Source organism: Camelus dromedarius, chromosome 24 (assembly GCF_036321535.1).
Source record: "Camelus dromedarius isolate mCamDro1 chromosome 24, mCamDro1.pat, whole genome shotgun sequence".
In the NCBI taxonomy this organism is placed as follows: Eukaryota; Metazoa; Chordata; class Mammalia; order Artiodactyla; family Camelidae; genus Camelus; species Camelus dromedarius.
The window spans coordinates 13,394,400-13,420,450 of record NC_087459.1 but is presented as its reverse complement, the minus strand read 5'-3'; the positions used below and the strand labels follow the sequence as shown (position 1 = coordinate 13,420,450).

The window sequence follows — 26,051 nt, the reverse complement described above, 5'->3', positions numbered from 1 at the left end:
CCCTGAAACAGAAACTTCAGGGGGAGAGAAATAACAAAGAAAGAGATACTGGGGTATGTCCTTGGATTTAGCCAGCAGTTGTGGGACATAAATTGTCCTATTGTAGGACTATGTCCTTGGAATTAAGGAGCCAGCTGTGGGATAAGAGAAATGCCCTGCCTTTCATCAGCCTGGCACTTGCTTCCCCTTGTGAATCAGCCAGGGTCAGTAAGCCTGCCTGATCACCTCTCCCAGCTCCTTCCAGTTATGCTAACCAGGAGCCAGGAGGTATGGGGTCACCACCTCTGTTGTCACCAACCCCACGTGCAACATTTTCCATGACCTGGAAGGCTTTGTGCTGGTGCCTTATAAATGCATGGGGATTGGTAGGTAGGAAGCTTTCCCACCGTCTTGAGACACCCAACACCCGAAGTCTGAGTTTTTGTATTTTGGTTTTGTTTTTGCTCTTCTGGTGTGGATGACTTGGGACTTTGGTGTCCCCAGGCCCGGGTGTCCTTTGACCGCCTGGCCACCTTCCTCTGCCTGGAAGAAATTGACCCTGGGGCCGTGGACTCAAGTCCCTCCAGATGTGGTGAGTGCTGAGTTCACCAGAAGGGGTGTGGGAGGGATGAGGGGACCAGCAGGGCTCCCCCTTCCCACTAATGGAATTCCAGGGTCCCCACGGGGGTCTGCTGGCAATGGGATGGTGTGTGTGGACCATGCCATCCACCGTGTAACTTGGAAACAGGCACTGAGATGCTTCTTTCTGCCGGTCTCTCAGTGACTACTTGTGAGCACCTACTGTGTGTGACTGTGGGTGTGTAGTAGCACACACTCTAACAGACCAGGTCCTTGTCCTTGTGCCGAAAGTCCAGGCAGTGTGTTCATCAAGCCAGAAAACAAAGTCAGAGCAATGACGAGGACCATCCTATGATGAGACTCACCAAGCTCAGGTGATCTGGGCTTCCCTGCCTGCCCTGTCCACTTCTAACCCTACACCTCCAGGGCTGTGATGTAAACTGAGCTGCTGCAGTGGGAGGGGCACCCATCATCAGGTCAGGACCCTCCCCTTGTAACTAAGGAAGCATTGAGCCGCTTATCTCAGAATCACCTGCATGGTGGTTAAAAGTATATCCTGTGACTTTTGTGCCTGAATGCAAATTCCGGCCCCAGCACTGACCCCAAGATGGGTGACCTTGGCCAGTTATTAATCTCTCTGAGCCTCAGTGTTCCCATCTGCAAAATGGACATGATGACAGGATTGTGGCGAGGGTTCATTGAGTCCTTTGAAGCGTCACACTTATGGCCCTGCACAGCATCAGCCTCCGGTGCATTTTTGTATTATTAGAACTTAGGGAGAACCCCACAGAAGTCAGCAAAGAGGCCTTTAAATAACCCCAAATTGGTGTCTCTGAGGCTACTTCCAGCTCCGGCCCATTTTCAGCTGAGCGCAGCTTTGTTCAGCTAAGTCGGTGTGATGCGAGCGTTCAGAACTGGGCACTGGGCTAAAATTCCAGGCCTGCCTCTCCTGGCTGTGTGGCCCTGGGCAGTAATGCCCATGCTTTGGCCTCTGCTCCCCACTGCTGTGCCCCACCTCCAGAGGGACTGTCCTGAGGGCCCCCGAGACACAGCAGGCCCCCGGCTCTCAGAGCTGTCCAATAGATAGCTTAGGGTCTGGAGTGTCGTGCCTTTATCCCCACAGGAGGGCCCCCTGGATGCTGGACCAGAGACCCCTGAGTGCTGTTTGACTCATGAGTTTGACATACTTGGTCACCTGCCCGGGGCCAGAGCCTCGCTCTCCCCCACCTCATCCCAGCCCCTGCTCTTCCCCCAAAGATGTGGGACCGTGAGATTAATACAAACACCAACAGCTAATGTTGACCAAGCACGTACCACGAGCCAGCACATTCAAAGTGCTGTCCGTAGTGGTGACCTCATGCTCCCTCCCCACGGCATCTGGGGTCACTGCTTCTGCGACCCACCCCCATTTCACAGATGGGGAAATGGAGAAGCATCCCCACCCCCCAGACTGCTAGGAAAGGACAAGCCCCCCAGAGTAACCAGATTCACAAATAATAATTTGAACTTCAGAGACACAGAGGATCATTTTTTTTTTTAGTATAAGTATATCCCAGCAGTATGTGGGGGCATTATTATCCTTAAAAAGTCCTCATTGTTTATCCGAAATTCAGATTTAACTGAGCGTCCTGCGTGTTGTCTGCAACCCTCCCCTAGAGACCGTCCAGCCCAGTGGGTGTCAGTAGGTGTTAACTGCTTATTAGATGTAAGATTCCCAGGCCTCACCCCCAAGGAGGTTCTGATTTATTGCTTTGGGCTGAGCCGTTGTGTTTTTAAAAAAAAAAAAAAAAATCTTTCCAGGTGATTCTAAATGTGTATTCAGGGTCCAGGACCAGTAATCTGGCTCCTCCCTCATTATGCAGATAAACTATCTGAGACCCAGAAATGGAGGGAGACCATATGCCCCTGGTTACACCTGTGGTCCCAGTGAAGTTAATAAGGCCCCCTTCACCCTCCAAAGCCCCAGATCGGATGATAAGTTGTACCAGAAGCCCACTAATGTTTTCTGTAAAGGACCCACCTGTCCATACGCCAGCTTCCCAAGCCCTGTGTTCTCTGTCATAGCTGCTCTCCTCTGCCTTTGTGAAAGCAGTCAGAAATACAGGAATGAATGAGGCTGGCTGTGTTCTAAGAATACTTTACAAGAATAGGCAGCAGACAGGATCTGGCCCTTGGGCCATGGTTTGCCGACCCCTGAATTATAATACTGTATTCCCATCTGTCAGGTAGAGAATGTGACCACCGCAGGGTCACACCCAAGCCAGGGAATAGAGGGACGGTTTTGTTTAGTGGGAGAGATCTCCTGCCGCCTGGGGTCTTTTGGAGCATCTTGTATAACTGGACTTCTATGCCCTGCAGCTGCCGGGGAGGATTGCATCAGAGTACAGGAAGGCACCTTTGCTTGGTCCCGGGAAAGCCCTCCCTGCCTGCACAGGTACACGTGGCTTCCCTGGTAACCACCTTCTTGCTGACATTTGACAAGGTGGGGTGGGGAAGCTGGGAAAGCAAAAGCTCCAGTGGAAGGGGAACAGGGCATCTGAGCCTTGCCCGTCAGGGAGGTGACACTGCTCTGATCACCATGCTGGACAAGGTGACACCAAAGGAGGCGTGGCCCAGGGCCTAGCCTCGTCAGCTGCCCCTCCTGTGTCAGTCCCCAGATCACTGTCATCTCCAGCCCCCAACTCTCTGGCTGGGTCTCTGCGGCAGAAAACCCCAGCCAACCCTAAAACTCCCTTTGAAAGGAAAGAAAACACCCTGGGCCGTATTTGTGTTGATTGTCCTTCACTCATTTCATAGTATTTATTGAGCACTTGCCATGTGCCAGGCCCTGTTCTAGGCACTGGGAATAGGGTGAAGAAAACAGACGAGGGCCCTGTGCTCTTGGGGTTGATGTTCTGATGGGGTTGGGGGAGCCACACAAACGAGAAATCAGGGTAAGGGGGCAGAGTGTGATGTCGAGGGAGGGGCATGTGCAGGGAAGAAAGGCCTGGCATTTAAACAGAGGTCAAAATCAGGGAAAGGGATGAGCCTTGCAAATGTCCAGAAAAAGAGCTTTCTAGGCAGTAGGAAGAGCAAGTGCAAAGGTCCTGAGGCAGGAGTCTGTCTAGACCCAAGATTCTCCACCTCAGCATTACTGACATTTGGGGCTGGATAGTTTTGTTGTGGGGGCTGTCCTGTGCACTGTAGCACCCCCCCCCCCCAGTATGTACCCACAAGCAGCAGCCCCGACCATGTGTGACAACCAGGAATATCTCTAGATGTTGCCAAATGACACCTGCAGAGTATAATCCCCCAGGTGTGTTTGAGAAACAGGAGGTCAGCGTGGCTGTGGGTGCAGCTGAGGGACAAAGCAATGGGACATTGGTTGTCCTTCATGATTGTCAGGACCTCAGCTTTTACCCTGAGTGAAACAGGAACCACTCAGGGCTTCGGGAGGGGAGTGTCATGGTCTGACTTGGGTTTGAACAGGCCCCTCAGACCCTGTGTGGAGGATGGGCTGCGGGACGTGGACAGGGGTGGGGGGGCGAAGGCAGAAGCAAGGAGAGTGGTGAGGAGCCTATGGAAACAACCTGAGCAAGAGGGGATGCTGGTTTAACCCCCAACCCTAACAAACTGTGTGAGTGCAGGTACGTGCGTGCAGAGGTATGTGTGTGCACGGGCAGAGTGAGAGTATGTGTGTGCATGCACTGGGGTGCATATGTTATGTGAATATGTCTGTGCATGTGTGTGTGCACGTGTGTGGTACGCATGCAATGTGCATATGCGTGTGTACTTGTGTGAGGGTATGCATCTGTATGACGTGTGAGTGTGTGCACATATGTGTGCATCTGTGTACGTGTGTGCTTATGTGATGTAGTGTGAACATTCAGGAGTGTGTGCACTTGAGTGGTGTGCATGGGTGTGTGGGTATGATCACATGTACGTGCGTTGGGCAGGATAGCTGCCTGCATAACCAGACAAGGATCAGGAGAGGGAAGGATTGCCCCCAGACATCCTTTTAGTGACCCCCTGAGTGAGTCACCAGCAGGAAAGGCCGGCTTTGTCTGGGATTCACCAATTCTGCACAGACCTGGGCTGAGTCCTACCCAGGGACACGTTGCCCCTTCTGTGTTGCCAGGATCAACCTCACTGTGCCCCAGGGCTGCCTGCTGGCTGTCGTCGGTCCCGTGGGCGCAGGAAAGTCCTCCCTGCTGTCTGCCCTCCTCGGGGAACTGTCAAAGGTGGAGGGCTCTGTGGGCATCAAGGTGAGGCCCAGCCCTCACCCCTCGTCCTGAAAGACTCTCCCTTCCCCACTCCTCCATACCTCCCAGCCAGGCTCCGCCCCCTCCCACCACCACCCAGAGCCCAGCTCCCATCACTCTTCCAGCATTGCTCCCACTTCCGTCCCCATCAGCCTCCTTGTGTTTTAGGGTCCCGTGGCTTACGTGCCCCAGGAAGCCTGGGTCCAGAACATGTCCGTGGTGGACAACGTGTGCTTCAGTCTGGAGCTAGACCCTCTGTGGCTGGAGAGGGTCCTGGAGGCTTGTGCCCTGTGGCCAGACGTGGACAGCTTCCCCGCAGGAGTCCACACCCAAATTGGGGAGCAGGTGAGGGTCTCAAGGCCTTCCCGGGACAGGGAGGCATTGTGGCTGAGGGTGGTGCATTGGGAGGGACACTGGGGAGATGGGGGCCCAGCTCAGGGCCAAGCGCATAGCAGATGCTCAATAAATAGTCATTAGTGAATGAATGGTTAAAAGAGAGACAGAGAAGAGGCAGGGAGACATGGCAGGGGTTGGTGGTAAGGGAATCTCCAACACCTGGGAAAGAGGCAGTGCAGGCGTCTGCCTTGCCTTTCTGTGTCAGATTGCTTCTGCTCTCTGGACCTCACCAAAGGGTCTGGGCAGAGATGTCCGATAAACAGGAGCTATGGGTTGGGTGGAGATTAGCAAACTATGGCCCACCATTCAAATCCGGCCCACCATCTGGGTTTGTAAATAAAGTTTTATTGAGATCCAGCCACATGAACATTCCTTTACCTGTGGTGCCTGACTACTCTTGCATGACAAGGACAGAGATGAGCAGCTGTGACAGAGATTAGAGGCCTCACAAAGCTTAAAATCGTTGCTATCTGGCCCTGTATAGGAAACATTTGCTGACCCCTAGATTAGGGAATTGAGAGTGGAAAAGTGGGAGTTAAAGTTACATAAATGGGTGAGGTTTTCTGGAGAGAAGAGGAGGGGGAAAGGGTCTGGAGCAGCCCTTGTGTGGGCTGAGCCAGGAAGAGCAGCTGAGAAGAAACATCTAGGGAGGAGGATGAGGCATCATGTGGCCAAGGGCAGGGTGTTTCAGGAGGAACAGGGTGCCCGCTGCCCTCTGCGTCTGTCCAGCTGGGTCACATCCTAAACCAGACATGATTTCCCATTACCGCCCCTTCGCCCGCAACCTGCCACATCCCAGGTGATGGAATCTCTGTCCTTATAGAGCTCAGATTCAAAACCCTGGGGTCATACTTGATTCCTCTCTTTTTCTTACACCCACTTCTAATCCATCAGCAAATCCTTTGAGTCAGACCCAGAATGTTTTGGTCCCACCCACCATCAACTCTCCCCACATGGCTGCAGGAGCCCCTGGTTGCCCTCTTCATTTCTGTCCTCACCCCTGATAGGCTAATCCCAGCACAGCAGCCAAAGGGATTCTGTTCAAACGTCAGTCAGTTCACGTCCTTCCTCTGCTCACAACCCTCCAGGGTCTCCCCATTTCCTCAGGGTCAAAGCCATGGTCCCGACCATCACTGACAAGGTATCCCCTGCAATCTGACCCCCAGTTATTTCTAACTCATCTCCCATCATGTTCCCCCTTTCCCGCTTCTCTCCAGCCACATGGATCTCCACGATGTTCCTTGAAAATCCAAAGCATGCTCCCCACCTCAAGGCCTTTGCACCTGCTGTTCTCTCCACTTGTAAAGCTCTTTCTCAGGAATCCACATGGTTCATCCCGTCAAGTCTCTTAGTGGAGAGAGGCCTTCCCTGACCACATTACCCAGCACAGCAACCCTGCTTACGTCGGTACATCCTACACGCTTCCCTGCTTTATTATTCTTCCCTGCTTTATTATTATTCTACATAACACCATCCTACAGGTGATATATTTCACTTGTTTGCTTACTGATTATTTGTCTCCCACCCCACCCTCATTAGAGTGAAAGATCCATGGGAGTGGGTACAGGGTTTTATTCATCACTGTGTCCCCACTGCTGGGTGCACAATAGCGATGCAGCAAATATGAGTGGAAGGAACAAATAAATGGATGAAAATAAGGACTGAAAAGCTACCACTGGATTAGGCAACAGGAGAGTGACTGGTGTCCTCGAGGAAGGCTATATCAGTGGAGAAACGGAGTGAAGCCAGACTCAAGCGGAGGGAGAAGTGGTGCAGACAGTTCCAGGAAGCTTGGCTGGGAAGGGAAGGAACCAGGCTGGGGGAATGCTGGCTTGAGAGCAAGTGTTTCAAGCTGGAGGTGGCTCTGGAGGACAGGCACTGTGAGCTGTAGGTCACTCTGCTGAGCAGACATAGCCCCCATCACACTGGCTTCACCCAGCAGGTATAGACCCAGGTCCCTGTCTCTCTTTTGTGGTCACAGGGCATGAATCTCTCTGGGGGCCAGAAGCAGCGGCTGAGCCTGGCCCGGGCTGTGTACAGGAAGGCTGCTGTGTACCTGTTGGATGACCCCCTAGCGGCCATGGATGCCCATGTTGGCCAGCATGTCTTCAACCAGGTCATCGGGCCTGATGGGCTGCTCCAGGGAAAGGTAAGTTTGGGAAAATGTGTCAGAGGTCACAGGTCAAAGGCAGAGAAAGTCCTAACCCAAGTCTGTCTCACCACCACCCTCATCAAGTCCAATCTTCCTCTTTGTAATGGTCAGTTTTTGCTGTGACAATGCTACATAACAAACAACCCCCAAATCTCAGTGGTCCACAGTGGCAGTCATTTATTGCTTATGGCTCTGTGGTTAAACTACCACTGTTGCCGCAAAACCTGCCTCTGCACCCTAAAAGCCAGATTGAGACTCAGAGGCAGAGTTTTGGGAGAAAAAAGAACAGCTTTATTGCTTTGCCAGGCAAAGGGGAGTCACAACAGGCTAATGCCTTTGAGACTGTGAATCCATCTTGGAGTTGGGGTGTTGATGGTTTATAGAAAAACTGAATGGAACAGAAAAGGTGATAACCATCAGGGCGCTTCACAGGGTGCTGCTACAGTCCTCTTAACCTCAATGAATCTTTCTGACTTGTGGGGGAACTGCAGAGGGTCTGTCCATTCTTCTGAGATGATCTGCCCATTACCTTCTTCCTGGAGCATAGCCTCTGGGTTAAAGCTATTGTAAAGAATGTAAGGAAGAAGTTTAGGGGTTGCTTAGCACAAAAGCAGTAAGGGAGAGAAAGCAAGTTGTAGGATTTCTTAATCGGAAAGAATCAGCAAACAGTTTTAGCATCAGGGAAGTTAGTTCGTCTCCTGCTCCTTCACCACAGCTCTGCCTCAGGTCATTGGCCAGGTTCAGGTGAATTCCGTGTCTCCTGGGTTCCAGGCAGGTTGAAGGAGCCCCTTTATTTCTCTGTGTGGACATTCTGTTTCTGAGAAGGGTAGGAGCACACTGCTTGTCCCTCTCTATGTCAGCTCTGGAAGGCCAGCTAAGCACACAAGTGTAACTTCCCTCCCTTCCTGCCCAGACACGGATTCTCGTAACCCACACGCTCCACATCCTGCCCCAGACTGACTGGATCGTGGTGTTGGAAGATGGGGCCATTGCAGAGATGGGTTCCTTCCAGGAGCTTCTGCAGAGGAAGGGGGCCCTGGTGGGCCTTCTGGATCGAGCCAGACAGCCAGGAAATGGAGGAGAAGGAGGTACTGGCTGGGCTCTGCTGGTTCTCTGTGCCTGGCTTCTGCCACCCTTGGGAAGAAGGCTGCAGGGGTCCCACTGGCAAGAGTGGAGTGCTCTGGCCACACCCTCCCTTCAGGCCCAGAGCCATCGGGTCTGTGCTGAGTGCTTCTGTGATCATCCATTGTCTCATTTGATCATCACAACACCCCTGTGAGGCATCTCCCATTGTTGGTGCCATTTTACAGATGAGCGTCTTGGGCCAAAGAGAGAAATAATTTGCCCGAGGTCACAAGATTAGCACTCTGGTGTGTTCAACTCCAGAGTCTGCTTGTAACTGCTGCAGAGACTGAGAAAGAAGGTCATTTGGTGCCTTGGAGCCAGAGGCCCCCAACCTGCCAGCTAGGGCTGCTTCTAATCAGCACAGTGCCCGCTGGAAAAATGACAGTGTTGCAGAAGTGAAGCCACCAGTCCAAGCTCAGCCATAGTGGGTGATAAAGAACAGCCAGAGGCACCTCCGTTACCTCATTTGATCACGACTTTGCCCCTCTGAGGTCAGCAGTTAACCTCCATTTTGCAGATGAGAACTGAGGGCCAGAAGTGAAGGAACTGGTCCACGTTTTCCTGGCTCCTAAGTGGCCCTGCTTGGATTTGAACCCAAGCAACGTGGCTGTAAAGCATGTGGCTTTTCATCTGTAGGCGTATACCGCCTCTCCATCACAGAGCAAGGACTCACGGCCAGGTCCCCTCAGTCTCAGGCTCCCCCTCCTCTGAGGACATCTGTTGGGCACTGACTCACCCTGGGGAAAACCTAAGTGTGGATTCACGGTGTCACCATCCTGGAGCTTGGGGATGGAACCCTCCTGGCCTGGGAGACGGTGGGCAGAGGGTCCTTCCTGGGGGAGATGACACCTGAGGTGGTGTGAGAGCTACCTGGAAAAGAACATTCCAGGCACAGTGAACTGTAAGGGTATCGGGGGAACCCAGAGCTGTGCTGTGCAGTGTTTACTGCTGTTTCCCTGCCTCAGGTTCACAGCAGGTGCTCAGTTTTATTTGCTGAGTGAATAAGTGAATGAATGAACAATGTTTCTGGAGGAACCCAGGGAGGATGGAGAGAGGGAGCAGGAGCCAGGTCAGAGGAAACAGGTGCTCGGCGAGTGGAGGCTGCCCAGCCAGTGGGTGTGAAAGCCAGCATCCAGACCTCGAGGTGCTGGCCCCATCGAGTGACAGTGCCCCCTTGACCTTGCAGAAACAGAACCCCTGGCCAGCGCAGAGGATCCCAGAGGCTCTGCCGGAGGCGGGAGGCCCGAGGGGGACCCAGACAGGTGAGTTTGCTGTGGTGCTGAGCTGGGGAGGGCAGAAGCAGGGCAGCTGAGTTGCCACCTGCGTCGCAGACAGATGGGCACGGCCACAGCCCTCCTGGATTGAACACCTGCTGAATCCCACCACGGTGCTTGGCTGCAGCACCAAAAACTATGTGACAGTCAGTTGGCCAAAATGAATCAGTCCCCAGATGTCCTGTTCACGAATGACCAGTTTGCCCGCCAATGTGATGACTGCCCTGAAGTTTGTCAGAGTTGCCTCATTGCCGGAGTGAGGCAGGGCTGGTCCAGAGAAGGATCCACCCCACAGTGGTTACGTTGTTTGTGTCAGGCCCTGTCGTTCATGCTGAGTGACATCACCCTCACTTGGTGCTGACGGGGGTCAGCAGGAGGAGGCCTGCTGTCCCCCTTTCTCCAGCCCCCTCTAGCCAGACCATAGCTGGACCCACTGAGGGGGCTGTCTGCAGCAGGGGGACCCGGCCACGTGGTGTCTCCTTTTTCATGGAAAGTGACGTTGTAAAACAGAACAACAGATGACTAGGCACCAGACAGTGTGAGCTTAGGTACCAGCTGTTGTGGGACTACAGGGAGAACTGAGGGTCCCTGAGGTCGGGCCCCGTTCCTCCCGTCCCAGCCAGCCACCAAGACCAAGCGCATCCTGGGTCACACACTGGGCAGTCCCACTGTCTTCACAGTGCACAGTAATCCTGAGTAAGACCAGACAGATAGATGTGTAAACAGATGAGAGAGAGAGAGTAGGTAGATAGTTAAGTAGGTAGGTAGGTAGGTAGGTGGATGGATGGAGGTAGATGAGTATTGTTGGAAAAGCCTGGTAGCCTTCCCTCTCTCCCTGCATTACTCTCACTGTACAACATTCACAGCACTCCTGACACCAGGTGGGTGCCCCACCACCGCCCCAGCAAGCCTCCACAGCAGCAGGATGTCCTACAATTTAACTCAATTCTGACCCTGTCTACCTGGAGAAAATGTCACATCCCACAGGTGAAGGGTTCAGTCCCTCAAGACTGCTCCCACCCCACTTAAGATGCCAATCACAAGTGGCAGGTCCCCAGGTTCCCCAAAATGTCTGTCCTACTTGGGGACAAATCAGGGGTTGGCATCATCACCTCCTCGAGTTCAATTAACTTGCTAGAACAGCTCACAGAACTGAGGGAAGCACGTAGATTCACCAGTTTATTAAAGGATGTGATCAAGGATACAGAACGGCCAGATGGAGAGATATACGGGGCAAGGTCTGGGAGGGTCCCGCGTACAGGAGCTTCTGTCCCTGTGGAGTTGGGTACATCAACCTCTGGGAATGTGGATGTGTTCACCCACCTGGAAGCACCCCGAATCGCGTACTATTGGGATTTTATGGAGGCTTCCTCATGTGGGCATGATCAATTCTTAACTACATTTCCAGCCCCTCTCCCCTCTCTGGAGAATGGGGGGTGGGGTGAAAATTCCAAGCATCTGATTGTGGCTTAATCTTTCTGGTGTCCAGGAGCCATCCAGAAGCCCACCCAGAGTCCCCTCAATAGAACATAAGATGCTCCTAGTTCTCTTATGACTTAGGAATTTAGAAGGGTTTTAGGAGCTCTGTGCCAGGGATGGGGTCAGAGACCAAACCTGTATTTCTTAATATGAATCACGATATCAGAGATTGAGAGAGAGAGAGATGGATGATAGATTGATAGATGAATAGACAGATAGATGATGGATAGGTAAGTAGGTAGGTAGATAAGCAGATAGGCAGATAGATAGACATAGATTATCCCCATTTTGCAGCTGAGGAAACTGAGGCACAGAGTCAGCTGCCCATGGTTTCACAGTTAGCAGATGGCAATTCATATTTGAAGTTGTTGGCCCACTCATCCACAGATAGAGGAGCATTCAAGAAGTCTTGAGCATTTGAATTGTGCAGAATTAACATCCTGCCAACCTAGACTGACAAAAATCTGTGAGTAAACAGCAGGTGCAACCTGAATGCAGCAAAGCTTAGACCAAAATGAAAACTCTGAAAACCAACTTCCAAAGTTGGGTGGATGAGTCCCTTCAGTGGAAGGGTATTGGAAGAGCAGGCTTGCTCGACTCCAGGATAGTGGATGGCGTCTAGCTGGGCACCACAGAGGGAGGACCTAGTGGTGCTCAAGATGTTAGTTGAATGCATGAGCCAGTGGGGAGTGTACCCAGAGCTCAGTGGCTACCTGTGGCCATGAGATTGGGCACACTCCGTCACGGAGAGAGACGCTGACATGTCCTCGTTTCCTCTTGACGACAGGTCCATGAAGTTCGTCCCTGAGAAGGACAGCGCTACTTCAGAGGCCCAGACAGGGCCTTCCCTAGATGATCCTGAGGGATCAGGATGGCCAAAAGGAAAGGACAGCTTGCAGTATGGCAGGGTAATGCCAGCGGCTCCCTCCCCCCTCCACAGCCACTGCTACTGCTGCCCCTGGGGGCTCAACACCTCCGGGCAGATGCAGCCTTGGGTGAGGGGTGGGGTGGGTGGAGGGCTCACCTTTATTATTAAATACCTACTGTGTGCCAAGTAAGATTCTAGGCACTTCATACTTCTTAATGCTCACAACCTCCCTAAAATTTGATGGTGTTAGCTCTGTTTGAGAGATGAAGAAAATGAGTTCTTAAAGAGTTTAGAGATTGTTTGTATTCTCACAGCTAGCAAGTGACCAACTTGGGACTTAAATCTCAGATGGTCTGAATCTGAAGCTGGTACTGTTTCTTCTCTTTTAGGCTGCTTTGCCCACCCATTTACCTGCCTACCTGCTCATTCATTCATCCATCCATTTACCTTTCCACCCATCGCCCTAGTCACCCATCCATCCACCTACCCATCTGCTCACTCATCTGTTCATCTCACCCAACTATCAGCCCATTCACTCATCCAATCTTCCACCCATCTGTCCATCCACCTACTCACCTGCCCTCCCATCCATCCATCCATCCACCTACCCAGCCAACCAGCCAGCCATCCATCCACCTACTCACCCACCCACCCATCTATCCATCCATCCACCTACCCACCCACCCACCCATCCACCCATCCACCCATCCATCCATCCATCCACCTACCTACTCACCCACCCACCCATCTATCCATCCATCCACCTACCCAGCCAGCCAGCCAGCCAGCCAGCCAGCCAGCCAACCAACCAACCAACCAACCAACCAACCAACCAACCAACCAACCAGCCAACCAGCCAACCAACCAGCCATCTACCTACCCATCCATCTACCCACTCATCCAGCCCATCTATCCATCCACTCATCTATCCACCTGTCCTCCTACAGACCCACTCACTTTTTCATCCATCCACCCACCCATCTACCCATCCACTCACCTGTTCACCCAACCACTCATTGTCCCATTCAACCATCTACCCACTCATCCACTCAGAAAACATTTACAGAACCCCCACTATGTGCCAAAGTTTCTGCCTTGGTGGAGATTGCATGTTAGTGGAGGGAGGAGACAGTCAGAAAACAATGAGACTAATAAGTTAATATCAGATAATGGTAAATGCTACAAAGGAAATAAAGAAAGCGATGAGATAGGAAACAACCAAGGGTCAGGGCCCTCCTTGGAGAGGATGCTCTGAGGAGTGACATTTGAACTGAGCCCTGAAGGATGTGAAGGAACCAGCCAGGGAAAGAGCAAGGGAAGAGCATTCCAGGCAGAGGGAAGAGCAGGTGTGAAGGCTCTGAGGTGGGAAGGAGCTTGGAGTGCCAGGGAAAAGAAAGCGATCACGTGAGACCAGCTGATAGTAGGGGGTAAGGTCAAGGAGTGTCCAAGAAGTTTGAAATTTCTTCTAAGAGCAGGAAGAAGTCAAGGGCAGGTCAGTAACAGCGAGATGGGGTCAGGTGGATGTGTTCAGAAGTTCACTCTGACTGCAGCTGTGTGGAGAGTTTCAGATTTGTAGGAACCAGACCTTAAGCAAGTGGCTTACCCTCTCTGTGCCTCAGTTTCCTTATGTGATAGGTGAGAGTTATGAGGATGAAGACACATGCCTGTCCCATAGTAGGTGTTCAACAAATCACTTCAAACCCAGAAAGTGCCAAAACCTATCACCTTTTAGGGTCCCACTGGCAGTCTAGGGGCCATAGAGGGAGGGGCTCCCGAGGCTAGACAGGGCATGTAGTAGTAGGGGGAGGTGCTAAGAGAGGACCTGTGAGGTTTGCATGGTGGTTCCGCATGCCCCGTTGGTACGTTCTGGGAGCCTCACCTGGCCTTCCCCCCAACCCCACCTGCCTTTCCAGGGGCCTCTCTCTGCCTCCATCTCTCCTACATGTGTTACAGGTGAAGGCCGCCATGTACCTGACCTACCTACGAGCTGTGGGCACCCCACTCTGCCTCTATGCGTTTTTCCTCTTCTTCTGCCAGCAAGTGGCCTCCTTCTGCCGTGGCTACTGGCTGAGCCTGTGGGCAGACGACCCCACGGTGGACGGGCGGCAGACGCAGGCCGCTCTGCGAGGCTGGGTCTTCGGGCTCCTGGGCTGCCTCCAAGGTACCCTTGCCGGCCTTCCTCTAGCTCCACCCAAGGGTTTCTCAGTGCTCCCTGGATCACCCTGTTCTCCCTAAACATCTGAGCAAGAATCCTGGGTCCAAACATAGACCTGCATCCTTAAGGTGAGGCTGGGGAAGTAGGGGGTGGGGCACATCCCCAGTTTTCTGGAACCCTCAGAATCTCTCCCAGCCTCATCAACAAATGCAAAATCTTGGCCCCCAAATGGTGGGGCTGCTGAACACTTGGGTGGAGCAGCAGGTCAGCTGGACTCTGCCTCTCCCCCAAGCAGAGGACAGCTCCAAGGTCTGACTGCTGGTGACTTCCAGCACCCCACCCCCAGAGGAGTCAAATCCTTGTACCACGTCACCACCATCGTCACCTCCCATCTTCTCTTCCTTTTTTAGAAGTAGGTTTATTTTTTAGAGCTCATAGCAAAATTGAGCAGAAGGTACAGAGATTTCCCTTGTACCCCCAACCCCATACGTGTATAACCTCCATCATGATCAACATCCCACACCAGAGTGGTACATCTCCCATGTTTTCTTCTGGAAGTTTTATGGTTTCAGGTCTTACATTTAAGCCTTTAATCCATTTTGAATTTATTTTTGTGTATGGTGTGAGACAGTAGTCCAGTTTGATTCTTTTGCATGGAGCTGTCCACTTTTCCCAATACCAGTTACTGAAGAGGCTGTCTTTTTCCCATTGTATATTCATGCCTATTTTGCTATAGATTAATTACCCATATGAATGTGGGCTTATTTCTGGGCTCTCTGTTCTGTTCCACTGAGCTATGTGTCTGCTTCTGTGCCAGTGCCTTACTATTTTGATGACTATAGCTTTGTAATACAGTTTGAAATCAGGAGTGTGTTACCTCCAGTTTTGTTCTTTTGTCAAGATTGTTTTGGCTATTCAGGACCTTTTGTGTTTCCATACAAATTTTAGAATTATTTCTTCTAGTTCTATGAAAAATGCCATTGGTATTTTGGTGGGGATTACATTGAATTTTTGGATTGCCTTGGGTAGTATGGTCATTTTAACAGTATTAATTCTTCCAGTCCATGAGCATGGTATGTCTTTCCATCTGCTTGTGTCATCTTCAATTTCAGCAGGGTCTTACAGATTTCCAAGTGCAGGTTTTTACCTCCTTAGTTAGATTTATTCCTAGGTCTTTTATTCTTTTTGATACGATTGTAAATGGAATTGTTTTCTTAATTTCCTTTCTGATAGTTCACTGTTAGTGTATAGAAATGCAACAGATTGCTGTATATTAATTTTGTATGCTATAACTTTACTGAATTAATTGATAGGTTTAGTAGTTTTTTGATGGCATCTTTAGGATTTTCTATGTATAGTATCGTCATCTGTAAACAGTGAGTTTTATGTCTTCCTTTTCCAATTTGGACTCCTTTTATTTCTTTTTCTTCTCTGATTGCTGTGGTTGGGATGTCCAATACTATGTTGACTAACAGTGGTGATAATGCACACCCTTGTCTTGTTACTGGTCCAGGAAATGCTTTGAGCTTTTCACCATTGAGTGATATATTGTTATTTCTATGTACCCGGTAGGCTGGTACTTCCTAATCTTGGAGAAGTGGCCTTTTGTAGGAGACATCCTGTGTTTCCCAGCTGCACACTCCCCTCTTGTCACAGACCTCAATGCTCTAGGGGTGCCCTGTATGTGGGATGCATGGGCCCTTCTGTCTGACTGTTAGCTGGCTACTATGGTTGGTCTGGTGGGCTGTGACCGATCCCCAGTCTGGTTGGTTGCTAGGCCCTGCCTTGTGCAGAGGCTGCTGACTGCTTCTGGTGGGGCCAGGCCACAAGGCGGCTGGCTGCAGAGCCCCAGGCATACCAAGGCCAGTGCTGGCCCACTCGTGTGGAGCCAGGTCCCAGGGTGGCTGGTTGCAGCTCTGGTCACAAATCTGGTGCTGGCCTGCTGGTATGTAAGGCCAGTTCCTGACGGACTGGCTCTAGGGTCTGGGTTCTTCTGGAGCTGGTGCCAGCCTGCTGGTGGGTGGAACTGGGTCCTCAGGTCTCTGGCTGCAGGGCCCTGGGTGTCCTGGAGTTGGTGTCAGTCTGCTGTTGGGTGGGGCTGTGTGCCAATGGCTGGCTTGGGGGCCCTGAGGTTCTGAGGGCTAGTGCCAGCACACTGGTTGGGGGGCTGGGTCCTGGGGTGTCTAGAGGCTCGGACAGCCGTAAGGCAGCCAGCCTGCTGGTGGGTGGGGCTGTGTCTTCACCTGGCCAGCTGCTTGACCTGGGGCGTCCCAGTACTGGTGCTGACAGGCTGCTGGGCAGGGCTGGGTCCCAAGGCTGACAAGCTTGAGAGAGTACTCCAAAATGCTGCTTGCCAGCACCACTGTCCTTGTGGTGGAGAGACACCCAGCATGGCTGCTGCCAGCATCTGTATCCCCAGGGTGAGCTCCCGTTGCCTTCTCCTCCAGGAGCCTCTCCAAGATCAGCAGGTGGGTCTGACTCAGGCTCCTTTCAAATTACTGCTTCTGCATTAGATGTTTTGTGTGCCCCGTAAGAGTGGAGTCTCTATTTCCTACAGCTCTCTGGCTCTCCAGAAGGTAAGCCTGCTAGTCTTCAAAGCCCGATGTTCTGGGGCTCATCTTCCCAGTACAGGACCCCTGGGCTGGGGGGCCTGATGCGGGGCTCAGACACTGTGCTCCTTGGGAGAAGCTCTGCAGTTGTAAATCCTCCCATTTGTGGGTCACCCACTCGGGGGTGTGGGTCTTGACTGTACTGTGTCTCCCCCTTTCCTGCCCATTTCATTGTGATTCCTTCTTTATATCTTTAGTTGTAGAAGATCCTTTCCACATTATGTAATGCCCCTCTATCCCTATTAACTTTCCTTATTGTGAAATCTGCTCTGTTTGAAATTTGTATAGCTATTAACTATACAGCTATAATATACTAACTATATAAAACTATATCTCAAACTAGTTTGAGCAACAAGAGGATTTATTGGCTTCTGGGACTGGAATCCATAGGTAGCTAGTTTCAGGTATGGCTGGATCCAGGGGTCTAACAAATGCTATCAGGTTGGCTTCATTTTCTTCCTCTGTGGTAGCTTCCTGTCCAAGCAGACTTCTCGCCCTGGTGGTAAGATGATATCCTATAGCTCCAGCCTGGCCACCTCAAAAAAGTGAGCACCTTTTCCCAAAAGTCCTAGCAAAGTCCCAGGTCTCACTCTCGTTGGCCTGACTTGGGTCATGTGTTCATCCCTGAAGCAACTGCAGTGGTTTGGATTGGCCAGGGGTTAAATGTTCCCCACCCCAGAAACAGTGGGGAGTGAAGTTAGCCCCATTCCAAGTACGTAGATTGGCATTAGGAAGGGGGTATATTATTTCCTAGAGCCGCCATAAAACAAATGGCCACAAACTTGGTAGCTTAGAACAACAGAACTTTTATTCTCTCACAGTTCTGAAGCCAGAAGTCCAAAATCAAGGTGTCAGCAAGATTGGTTCCTCTTGAAGGAGAAACTATCCCATGCCTTTCTCCCAGCTTCTGCTGGGTGCTGGCCATCCTGGGCTTTCCTGGACGTGTTGTCCGTCACTCCAGTCTCTGCCTCTGTCTTCACATCATCTTCATCTCCATGTCTCTGTGTATCCTCTCCTCTTCTTGCAGGGACACTAGTCCTTGGATTTAGAACCCATCCTAAATCCAGAATGATTTCATCTCAAGCTCTTTGACTAAACACATCTACAGAGAGCCTATTTCCAAATAAGGTCACAGGTTCTGAGGTTCCTGGTGGAGATTAATTTGATGAGGGAGACACTGTTCAGTCCACTGCATGGTGGTTCCATCAAGAGATCATCGGGGTGGCCAACCATAAGACAGCCACCATGGGGCAGTCGGGGCGTCTCCAGCCCTTATGCTCTGACACCCTGTCTTCCCCAGCGATCGGGCTGTTTGCCTCCATGGCCACGGTACTCCTTGGTGGGATCCGGGCATCCAGCCTGCTCTTCCGGGGGCTCCTGTGGGACGTGGCACAGTCTCCCATCGGCTTCTTTGAGCGGACGCCCATCGGGAACCTACTGAACCGCTTCTCCAAGGAGACAGACACAGTAGATGTGGACATCCCAGACAAACTCCGGTCCTTACTGGTGTACGCCTTCGGACTCCTGGAAGTCAGCCTGGTGGTGATGGTGGCCACCCCGCTGGCTGTTGTGGCCATCTTGCCACTGCTGCTCCTCTATGCTGGGTTTCAGGTAAGGAGAGGTCGAGGAGGCTCCTGGGGTCACCTAAGCCAGTCCCCTGTCTCTGGGCAGGACTCAGTGTAAGGGGTTCTACCCAGCTGGAAACCTCGGGGCCGCCCCTAGAAGAATTCTCAGAAACAGATACACCAGTCTGTTTCTAACACTCACTCTTGTCTGTCTTCCATATGTTCACATCAAAGTTCTGACTATTTTGTCCTGCTGCTGCTGAAATCAGCTTCCTCTTCTCCAGTGATCAGGAAACCAGAAAGGCATTGCAAGCTCTCATAGACTGTTGTCTTAGGCTAGTCTCTTTCAGTTGCCAGAACCAGAGACCAACTTAAATTAGCTTCAACATGAGAACAGAATTTAATGACTTACATTCCTAGAGTGCCAGGGGGTCAGCTGTCACCAAGATCTTGTCCCTCTCTCCATATCTTCCCTCGGTGGTTCTCAAGGTGTGGTGTCAGACCGGCAGCAGCAGTTTCACGTGGGAGCTGGTGAGAACTGCACACTCTTGGGCCCCACCCAGGACCTACTGACTCACACCGTGGAGGCGGGGCCCAGAAATCTGGGGTCTAATGAACCCTCCAGGTGATTCTGATCCAGACTAATATTTAAGAACCACTGGCTCAGCTCTGCTTGGCCTAATTTTGCACATGCTCCCTTTGCAGGGGGACTGCTGTCCTCACGGCCTCCCACCTTAGCAACCCCAACGCAAAGCAGCCTTTTCTCCAACTCAGCATTCATACATCAGTCCTGGGGAAGATTCTGATTGGCCCTTCATGGGCACGTGTTCATCCCTGAGCTCTTATCTGTGACCGTGGGGATAGTGGGGCTGTGTCGTGTGACCACCTCCATGATCAGGTCCCACTATTGACTGCCAACCTCCCACCCCCACCAAGGAAATCAGAAGTAGAACAAACCATGGTAGCCAGGCAGAAACCATGGCCATCACTGCCCTCCACAACTGTCCCAAGTCTTCTCTATACCCTCCTGACCTGGGAGAGGGACTGCTTCTCTGTTCAGAGCTTTGGAGTCAGGCGGAGGTGGGTTTGAATCCACGCCCTGCCGCTTGCTCACTGCAGAGGCTTGAACCAGCTGCTTAATCCCTCTGAGTCTCTCACCTGTAAACTGTGAACGACACAAATACCCACCCCACAATGACTGAATACTGCATAACCCCTTGAGCAATGCAGGGGTTAGCCGACCCTCCTCAAAATCGAAAATCTGCTTATAAGTTGTGATTGGCTCTCTGTGTTCGCAGTCCCTCCATATCCACAGATTCAACAACTGTGGATCGGGTAGTATTTACTATTGAAAAAACTCCAGGCGTAAGTGGCCCCGTGCGGTTCAAACCCATGTTGTTCAAGAATCAACTGTCTTTGAAGAGAGCCTGGCACACAGCCTGGGAGTTTGGCAAAGGCAGATTCCTTTCTGCCTGCCAGCTGCACACAACTTCCAACCTCAAACCAAACAACATCATCTATTTGTGCACCACTGTGTTCCCAGCACCTGGCAGGTAACCCTCAAGTTAAGTGAATGAATTTGACTTGTGGCCAAGTGCCTTCCTTGCCCTTCGTGGCCTTGCTCCCACAGTGACTGGCCCTTCAGTGAAGCAGTTGCCCTTAGAGCTGAGAATAAGACTTTTACAGTAGATTAGTGGTTTCTCCATCCTGACTATATATTAGAATCACCGGAAGGAAAAATTCCAAGACCAAGCTGATGCCACCAGAGATTCTGATTTAATAGCTCTGGAGTGAGGCATTGGAAGTTTTGGAAGCTTCCAAGACAATTTTTTTTTTTTAATGTGGAACTCTGATTCTGCAAGGAAATTGGAGCCCAGAGTCGGGAAGCAGCTGGCCCACTGTCACACAGCAAGCGGTAACAGACCTCCCTATGCTTTTCAAACTCTCTCTGTGTGTCTGACTTCTCTGCTCCCCACTGTCCTACTTCAGAGCCTGTATGTGGCCAGCTCGTGTCAACTCAGACGCCTGGAGACAGCCAGATACTCCTTCGTGTGTTCCCACGTGGCAGAGACGTTCCAGGGCGGGGCAGTGGTCAGGGCTTTCCAGGCCCAGGGCCCCTTTGTGGCTCAGAATGATGCGCACGTGGATGAAAGCCAGAGAGTCTGTTTTCCGCGGCTGGTGGCTGACAGGTAAGAAGGAGGCAAGGGAGACCCTGTAATCCATGTGTGTCCCCAGAAAATGAGACCTAAGGTCATACTGTGTGGCCAGAGAGGTCAAGTGGCCTGCCCAGGGTCACACAGCAAATCAGGGATAAAGTGGAGTCTAGATCAATCCCTGGGTGCCTGTGGCTTGCGCTGGGAGCAGATGGAACGTGCCCTGGGGGTCCCCAATAGCAGGTGGGCAGGAGGTACAGGTGTCAGCAAAAGGGAAGAAGCCTCTGTTGCCTTGGTGACAAAGGAGCTACATAAGCATCGTCAGCTTCCTTCCAGTACTACGTAAAAATAAGAACACAAGCTCTGAGCACAGACAGGCACAGATGCAGATCCCAGCCCTGCAACTTATTAGCTGGTTGATCTTGGGCAAGTTGCCTAACCTCTCTGAGCCTCATTTGTCAAAGTGGGTTTGCACTCATGGTGTGGCTGTGAGGGTTAAACAAATACACTCACAGCTAATACTTGTAACATGCTTATCACATGCCCAGCACAGTCCTGAGCATCCTCCGTGCATTAATTTATTTAATCCTATGAACAACTCCATTGGGAAGAGACGCTTTTTATAGATGATGAATCTTAGGCACAGAGAGATTGAGGAACATGCCCAGGACCATACAGCAAATACATGGTGGATTTAGGATTTGAATCCAGGCAGTCTGGTGCCAGAGTGTGGAGAGGGTCAGGCACCCAGTAGGTGTGAATTCAATAAATGTGAATTCCTTCCTCCCTTCTGCCCAGGTCCCCTGCCAGCTGGGACTGTCAGCCCCTCTAGCTGTGTGCAGTGTCTCAACTCCATGTGCCTCTGGGTGACCTGCCCTTCCGCTTCCTGGGGTCCTAGCCTGGGAGCAGGGACCTTATGAACATTTAAAAGCACCCAGGTGTAGGGGCCAGTGATTGCTGCACCATATCTGGTGGGCATCTCTCATTTAGTCCTCTCAGCTGTAATGAGCCAAATGTTGCTTCATTCCACAGGTGGGTCAGCTGGGGTTTGGAGACGTGAAGGGACTCCCCCAGGGTCAGCCATCTAGGAAGTGGCAGACCTTCAGTCAAGCAGATGTGCCATCCAATCCCAGTGTTTGTCGCATGTGTGGACTTGGGCAAGCATCTAACCCTTCGGAGCCCCAGGGTCCTCATCAGTTGGGGACACAGTAGCCCCGTTGTGGGACTGTTAGGAGGACGAGGTGTTGTATACAGTGAAGCTCAGAGCTCTCTGAAGACAGGGATGTTTGTTTGTTTGGTTTGCGGCTGTGTCCCCAGCGTCTCCAGCATGCGTGGCATACAGTAGGTGCTTAATACACACCTGCTGAATGAGTGCACGAATGATTACGCCAATGAATGGTGGAGTAGGAATTCAATAGACTGGGCACATATTTTTTCATTCATTCAGTGTGTACTTGTTGAGCACCTACTGCATGCTAGGTCCAGTGCTGGGGACAGAGCCAAGAACGAGACACAGTTGCCGCCCTCGTGGAGCATATGATCTGCTGATGGAGGCCGATAGTCAAGACTGATTAAATAGTGTCATTCTAAAGAGAGAGAAAAGGGAGGAGCAGACCGGAAGGCCCTCTGCGGAGGTGATGCTTGAGCTGACTTGCGTGATGAGATGTTGGTCACCTGAAGATGGAAGTCAGGTTCAGACAGAGGGAACACAGGGGACGTGGCTGGGGACGTGGCTGGGCACAGCCTGGGGACAGATAAGCAACAGCGTGGCAGAGCTTTACTGGGGCACCTACTGTGTGCCAGGCCCTGAGCACAGACAGGACAGCATCAGCCTCTCCGACCCTCGGAGCTCAGGAGGGCCATGGGGTGTAGGGGAGACTATTGCTGGGACCCCGCGGACACTCAAGTCGTCACGCTGACCAGTCCTTGTGCCCAGAGAAGCAGGTCCTGCCGAGAGGCCCATGGTGACCCCGCTCTTACCTGCCTCCCCTTGCAGGTGGCTCGCTGCCAACCTGGAGCTCCTGGGGAATGGGCTGGTGTTCGCGGCCGCCCTGTGTGCGGTGCTGAGCAAGGCCCACCTCAGCGCCGGCCTCGTGGGCTTCTCTGTCTCCGCCGCCCTGCAGGTACTCCCGACACCCGCCTGGGCTCTGGGGCCTGGACAGAAGGAATACAGACCCCTGCTGGTGGGACCTTCAAAGACCTGTGTCCAAACTTCCAACCAGTGAGGAAAATACAGCTCTACAAGAGCCTTGGCCGGGCCTCGGGCAAGAATCTTCTTCCCTCTCGGGGCCTCAGTGTTCTCACCTGGAAAATGGGCAGAGGCCTTTCACTTCAGATGTTGTAAAGACTCGTTGAGATCAAGTATATAGTGTCCATTCCCAGTGCATTGTTAACTTTTTGTTAACTATTAATAATGACATTTAATGTCAGGTTATGATATCTATAAAGGAAATATATATATACACACACCTATGTACATAGCATTTGCTATGAATGAGGCATTGTTCTAAAAGTTTCATAAATATTAATCCAGCCCACAGCCCCATCAAGGGTACTATTATTGCTCTCATTTTATTACTGAGGCAGCTAAGCTTAAGGAAAAAGCAAGGAAGAGGATGGAGTGTGACTGGGGGGAGGGTGTTTTTCTATTACACGGCCCGGAAGGTCTCCCTGAGGAGGGGGCTTGTGGGCTGAGGCCTGAAGGAAGTGAGGGAGAGAGGAAGTGGTCCTGGCAGAAGGAACAGCAGGAGGAAAGGCCCTGGGATGGAGGGAGGGGCGTGCCTGGTGTGTTAGAGGAACAGCAAGGAGATGTTGTGGCTGGAGAGAGTGGGCAGGAAATGAGGTTGGCGGGGTGGGGGTGCAGGGGTGGAGCAGGCAGGGCAAGGGGGCCCCAGTGAGGAGCTTGGCATGGTTCCAAGTATGATGGGAAATCAATAGAGGGAAACCTCTCAAGAATGGAAGTCAGTGGGCTACAGTCCTGCTGGGTGTCCTTGGGAGGGCCATGCACCCTCTCTGATCCTGTCTCCCCACCTGTTTTAAGAAGGGATGGGAAAGCTGATGTCTGAGGGCTCCTTTCTGCTCTGCATACTCTGCATGCTGAAGGGAGAAAGAGGTCTTGGTGGCCTTGCTGGAGTCACCTGAGGTGTCTTCTCTTACCAGGTGACCCAGACGCTGCAGTGGGCTGTTCGCAGCTGGACAGACCTGGAGAGCAGCATCGTGTCAGTGGAGCGGCTGAAGGACTATGCCCAGATGCCCAAGGAGGTAATGGCCAGGAGATGGGGGCAGGGGGTGTGGCCCATCCAGGACTTACAGTGGAGGGCAGCAGACCCAGGTTGACATCTGCCATGGGCTTTGGAGCCCCCACCACTGTTGGCTGGAGTCACAGCCAAGGTGGCAGTAATGGTTAAGAGGGTAGAGTCTGGAACCAGGTCAAATCCTGGTTCCTCTACTACCTAGCTTGGGCAAGTCAGGTCAGCCCACAGTAAAGGACTTCATACGGTGTCTGGCACACCATAAACACTCAACACATATCCACTGCTCTAATTAGCCCCATTTTGCAGATGGGGAAACCAAGGCTCAAGGGAGTGGAGGGACCTGTTCAGGGTCACAGGAATAGCAAGCAGCATTGGTCTCCCCACTGCACAGACTTGCCCTTTTCACCAAGAAAAAGGAGAGTGTCTACCTCTCCTGGTGGAAGAGAGAGTATTATTTGACAGTTAATCATAAAAATAGATGAAGAGTAGCCAACACCATTATTATTTTCACGACACCAAATATTACATGTGTTTAGCCTTGCCATGTTCCATGTTCCATGTCCCATAATAATCCTGTAAAATAGCAGGAAATATGCCCATTTTACAGAAGAGGAAACTTGAGGCTCAGAGTGGTGGGCTATTTTATGAGAAGCCTGGAGAAAGACTCCTCTGACGCAGTGTCCTCTCCTGCCCCAGGCACCCTGGAGGCTGCCTGCCTGTGCGGCCCGGCCCCCCTGGCCTTGTGGAGGGCAGATCGAGTTCCGGAACTTTGGACTGAGATACCGACCCGAGCTCCCACTGGCCGTGCAGGGTGTGTCCTTCAAGATCCATGCAGGAGAGAAGGTGAGTGGCTCTCCCATAGCTGCCTTCTCATGGCGGCCAGGCCAGAGGGTGGCTGGAGAGGCCTCAGGACCATGGCCAGTCTGGGCATCACCCCAGGGCACCAGCCGCCTCCTCCGTGTCCCCGCCTCAGGTCCCCCAGTCTTCAGACCCACCACACCCTAAACTGAATTTATCATTTTTCCCAAACCTGCTCCCTTTTTGGTGAAACCCACGCACTTTGGTGTCTCAGATGAGGTGGCATCTCCCTAACTTTCTTCTTCCTTCTGTCTCTCATTAGTTGAGCACCTACTGTGTGCTGGGCCCAGTGCTGAATGTTCCATGTACATTATCCGGTTTCCTTGGGCTCACTTCCTGGCTTTGCCACGGGTGACCTTGGGCAAGTCACTGCATGCCTTGGTCTCAGTTTTCCCATCTGTAAGATGGGAATAATAATGTCACCCTCATAGAGCTGTTGTGAAGTTTAACTGGGTTAATACACAGAAAGGCCTGGAACAGTGCCTGGCACACAGCAAGTGCCACAGAAAAGGCCAGTGCTTTTATTCATTATTACTTGCATTTTTATTCTGACAACCCTAGTATCATCCCATTGACAGGTGCCTAGTCAGGCCAGTTCATCGAATCCCTCCCCACCCAGTGACACTTCCCCCTTGTCCTCCCCGCCACCTCTCCAGGCCCCCAACTGAGCCCCCAGCCTCCTGTTTCACCACTGCCAATCTGTTCTCCTATGATCTTGGTTTGAGCACGTCATTTACCTGCTCCAGACCTTCCTCCTCCTCTGAGCTTCCCACAGGGCAAAGCCCAAACTCCTGAGCTTGGCATTCAAGGCCCTACTCAGTTCTCCACTTCATTCATTGCCCTGCCTGGGCCTAGCCAACATCTGTGGAGCAGCTACCTCTGGGCCAGGTGCACACATGGTGCTGCCCTCAGGGAGCTTGCAGTCTGGCACTTGATGTGGGTCACCTGGAATCTTTCCCCTCTCTGAACTCCTACTCATCCTTCAAGATTCCACCCAATGTCCTCTCCTCCATGAAGCCTTCTCTGATTACCCCATTAACCCCCATCCCAGGCAACATGAACAGCACCTTCTTGCTTCCCTCCATTGCTGCAGGCCCAGAGCTTGATTACAGAGAGTGTTTGTTCATCACACTGTATTAAAATTAAGTTTACTCCATTGCAGTATTTCCCAGACCAGATGGTGAGCCTTTTGCGGCAAGGACTCCTTAATTTCTGTATTCCTGGTGCCTAAAAAAGCGCCTGTCATTCAATGGCATTCATTCATTTATTAATGAATTCGTTTATTTTCAGTCATCTATTAAACAAATAGTGTTGAACCCCCACCACATGTCGGACATTGAGAATGCAGCAGTAAAGATAAGGAA

The 26,051-nt window shown here is 51.8% G+C and overlaps 1 protein-coding gene across 1 annotated transcript in view; it reads left to right on the top strand.

The window, feature by feature from the left end:
• The window catches only part of ABCC6 (ATP binding cassette subfamily C member 6), a 68,539-nt gene that overhangs the window by 38,505 nt on the left and 3,983 nt on the right, over nt 1–26,051 (top strand). The window contains exons 14-27 of the mRNA XM_031433150.2: nt 484–571; nt 2,917–2,992; nt 4,676–4,802; nt 4,968–5,144; nt 7,177–7,344; nt 8,261–8,435; nt 9,659–9,734; nt 12,013–12,133; nt 14,047–14,254; nt 18,158–18,468; nt 20,412–20,611; nt 22,572–22,698; nt 23,735–23,836; nt 24,526–24,672. Coding sequence (XP_031289010.2) covers nt 484–571; nt 2,917–2,992; nt 4,676–4,802; nt 4,968–5,144; nt 7,177–7,344; nt 8,261–8,435; nt 9,659–9,734; nt 12,013–12,133; nt 14,047–14,254; nt 18,158–18,468; nt 20,412–20,611; nt 22,572–22,698; nt 23,735–23,836; nt 24,526–24,672 — 2,103 coding nt within the window. The remainder of the gene's footprint in view (nt 1–483; nt 572–2,916; nt 2,993–4,675; nt 4,803–4,967; nt 5,145–7,176; nt 7,345–8,260; nt 8,436–9,658; nt 9,735–12,012; nt 12,134–14,046; nt 14,255–18,157; nt 18,469–20,411; nt 20,612–22,571; nt 22,699–23,734; nt 23,837–24,525; nt 24,673–26,051) is intronic.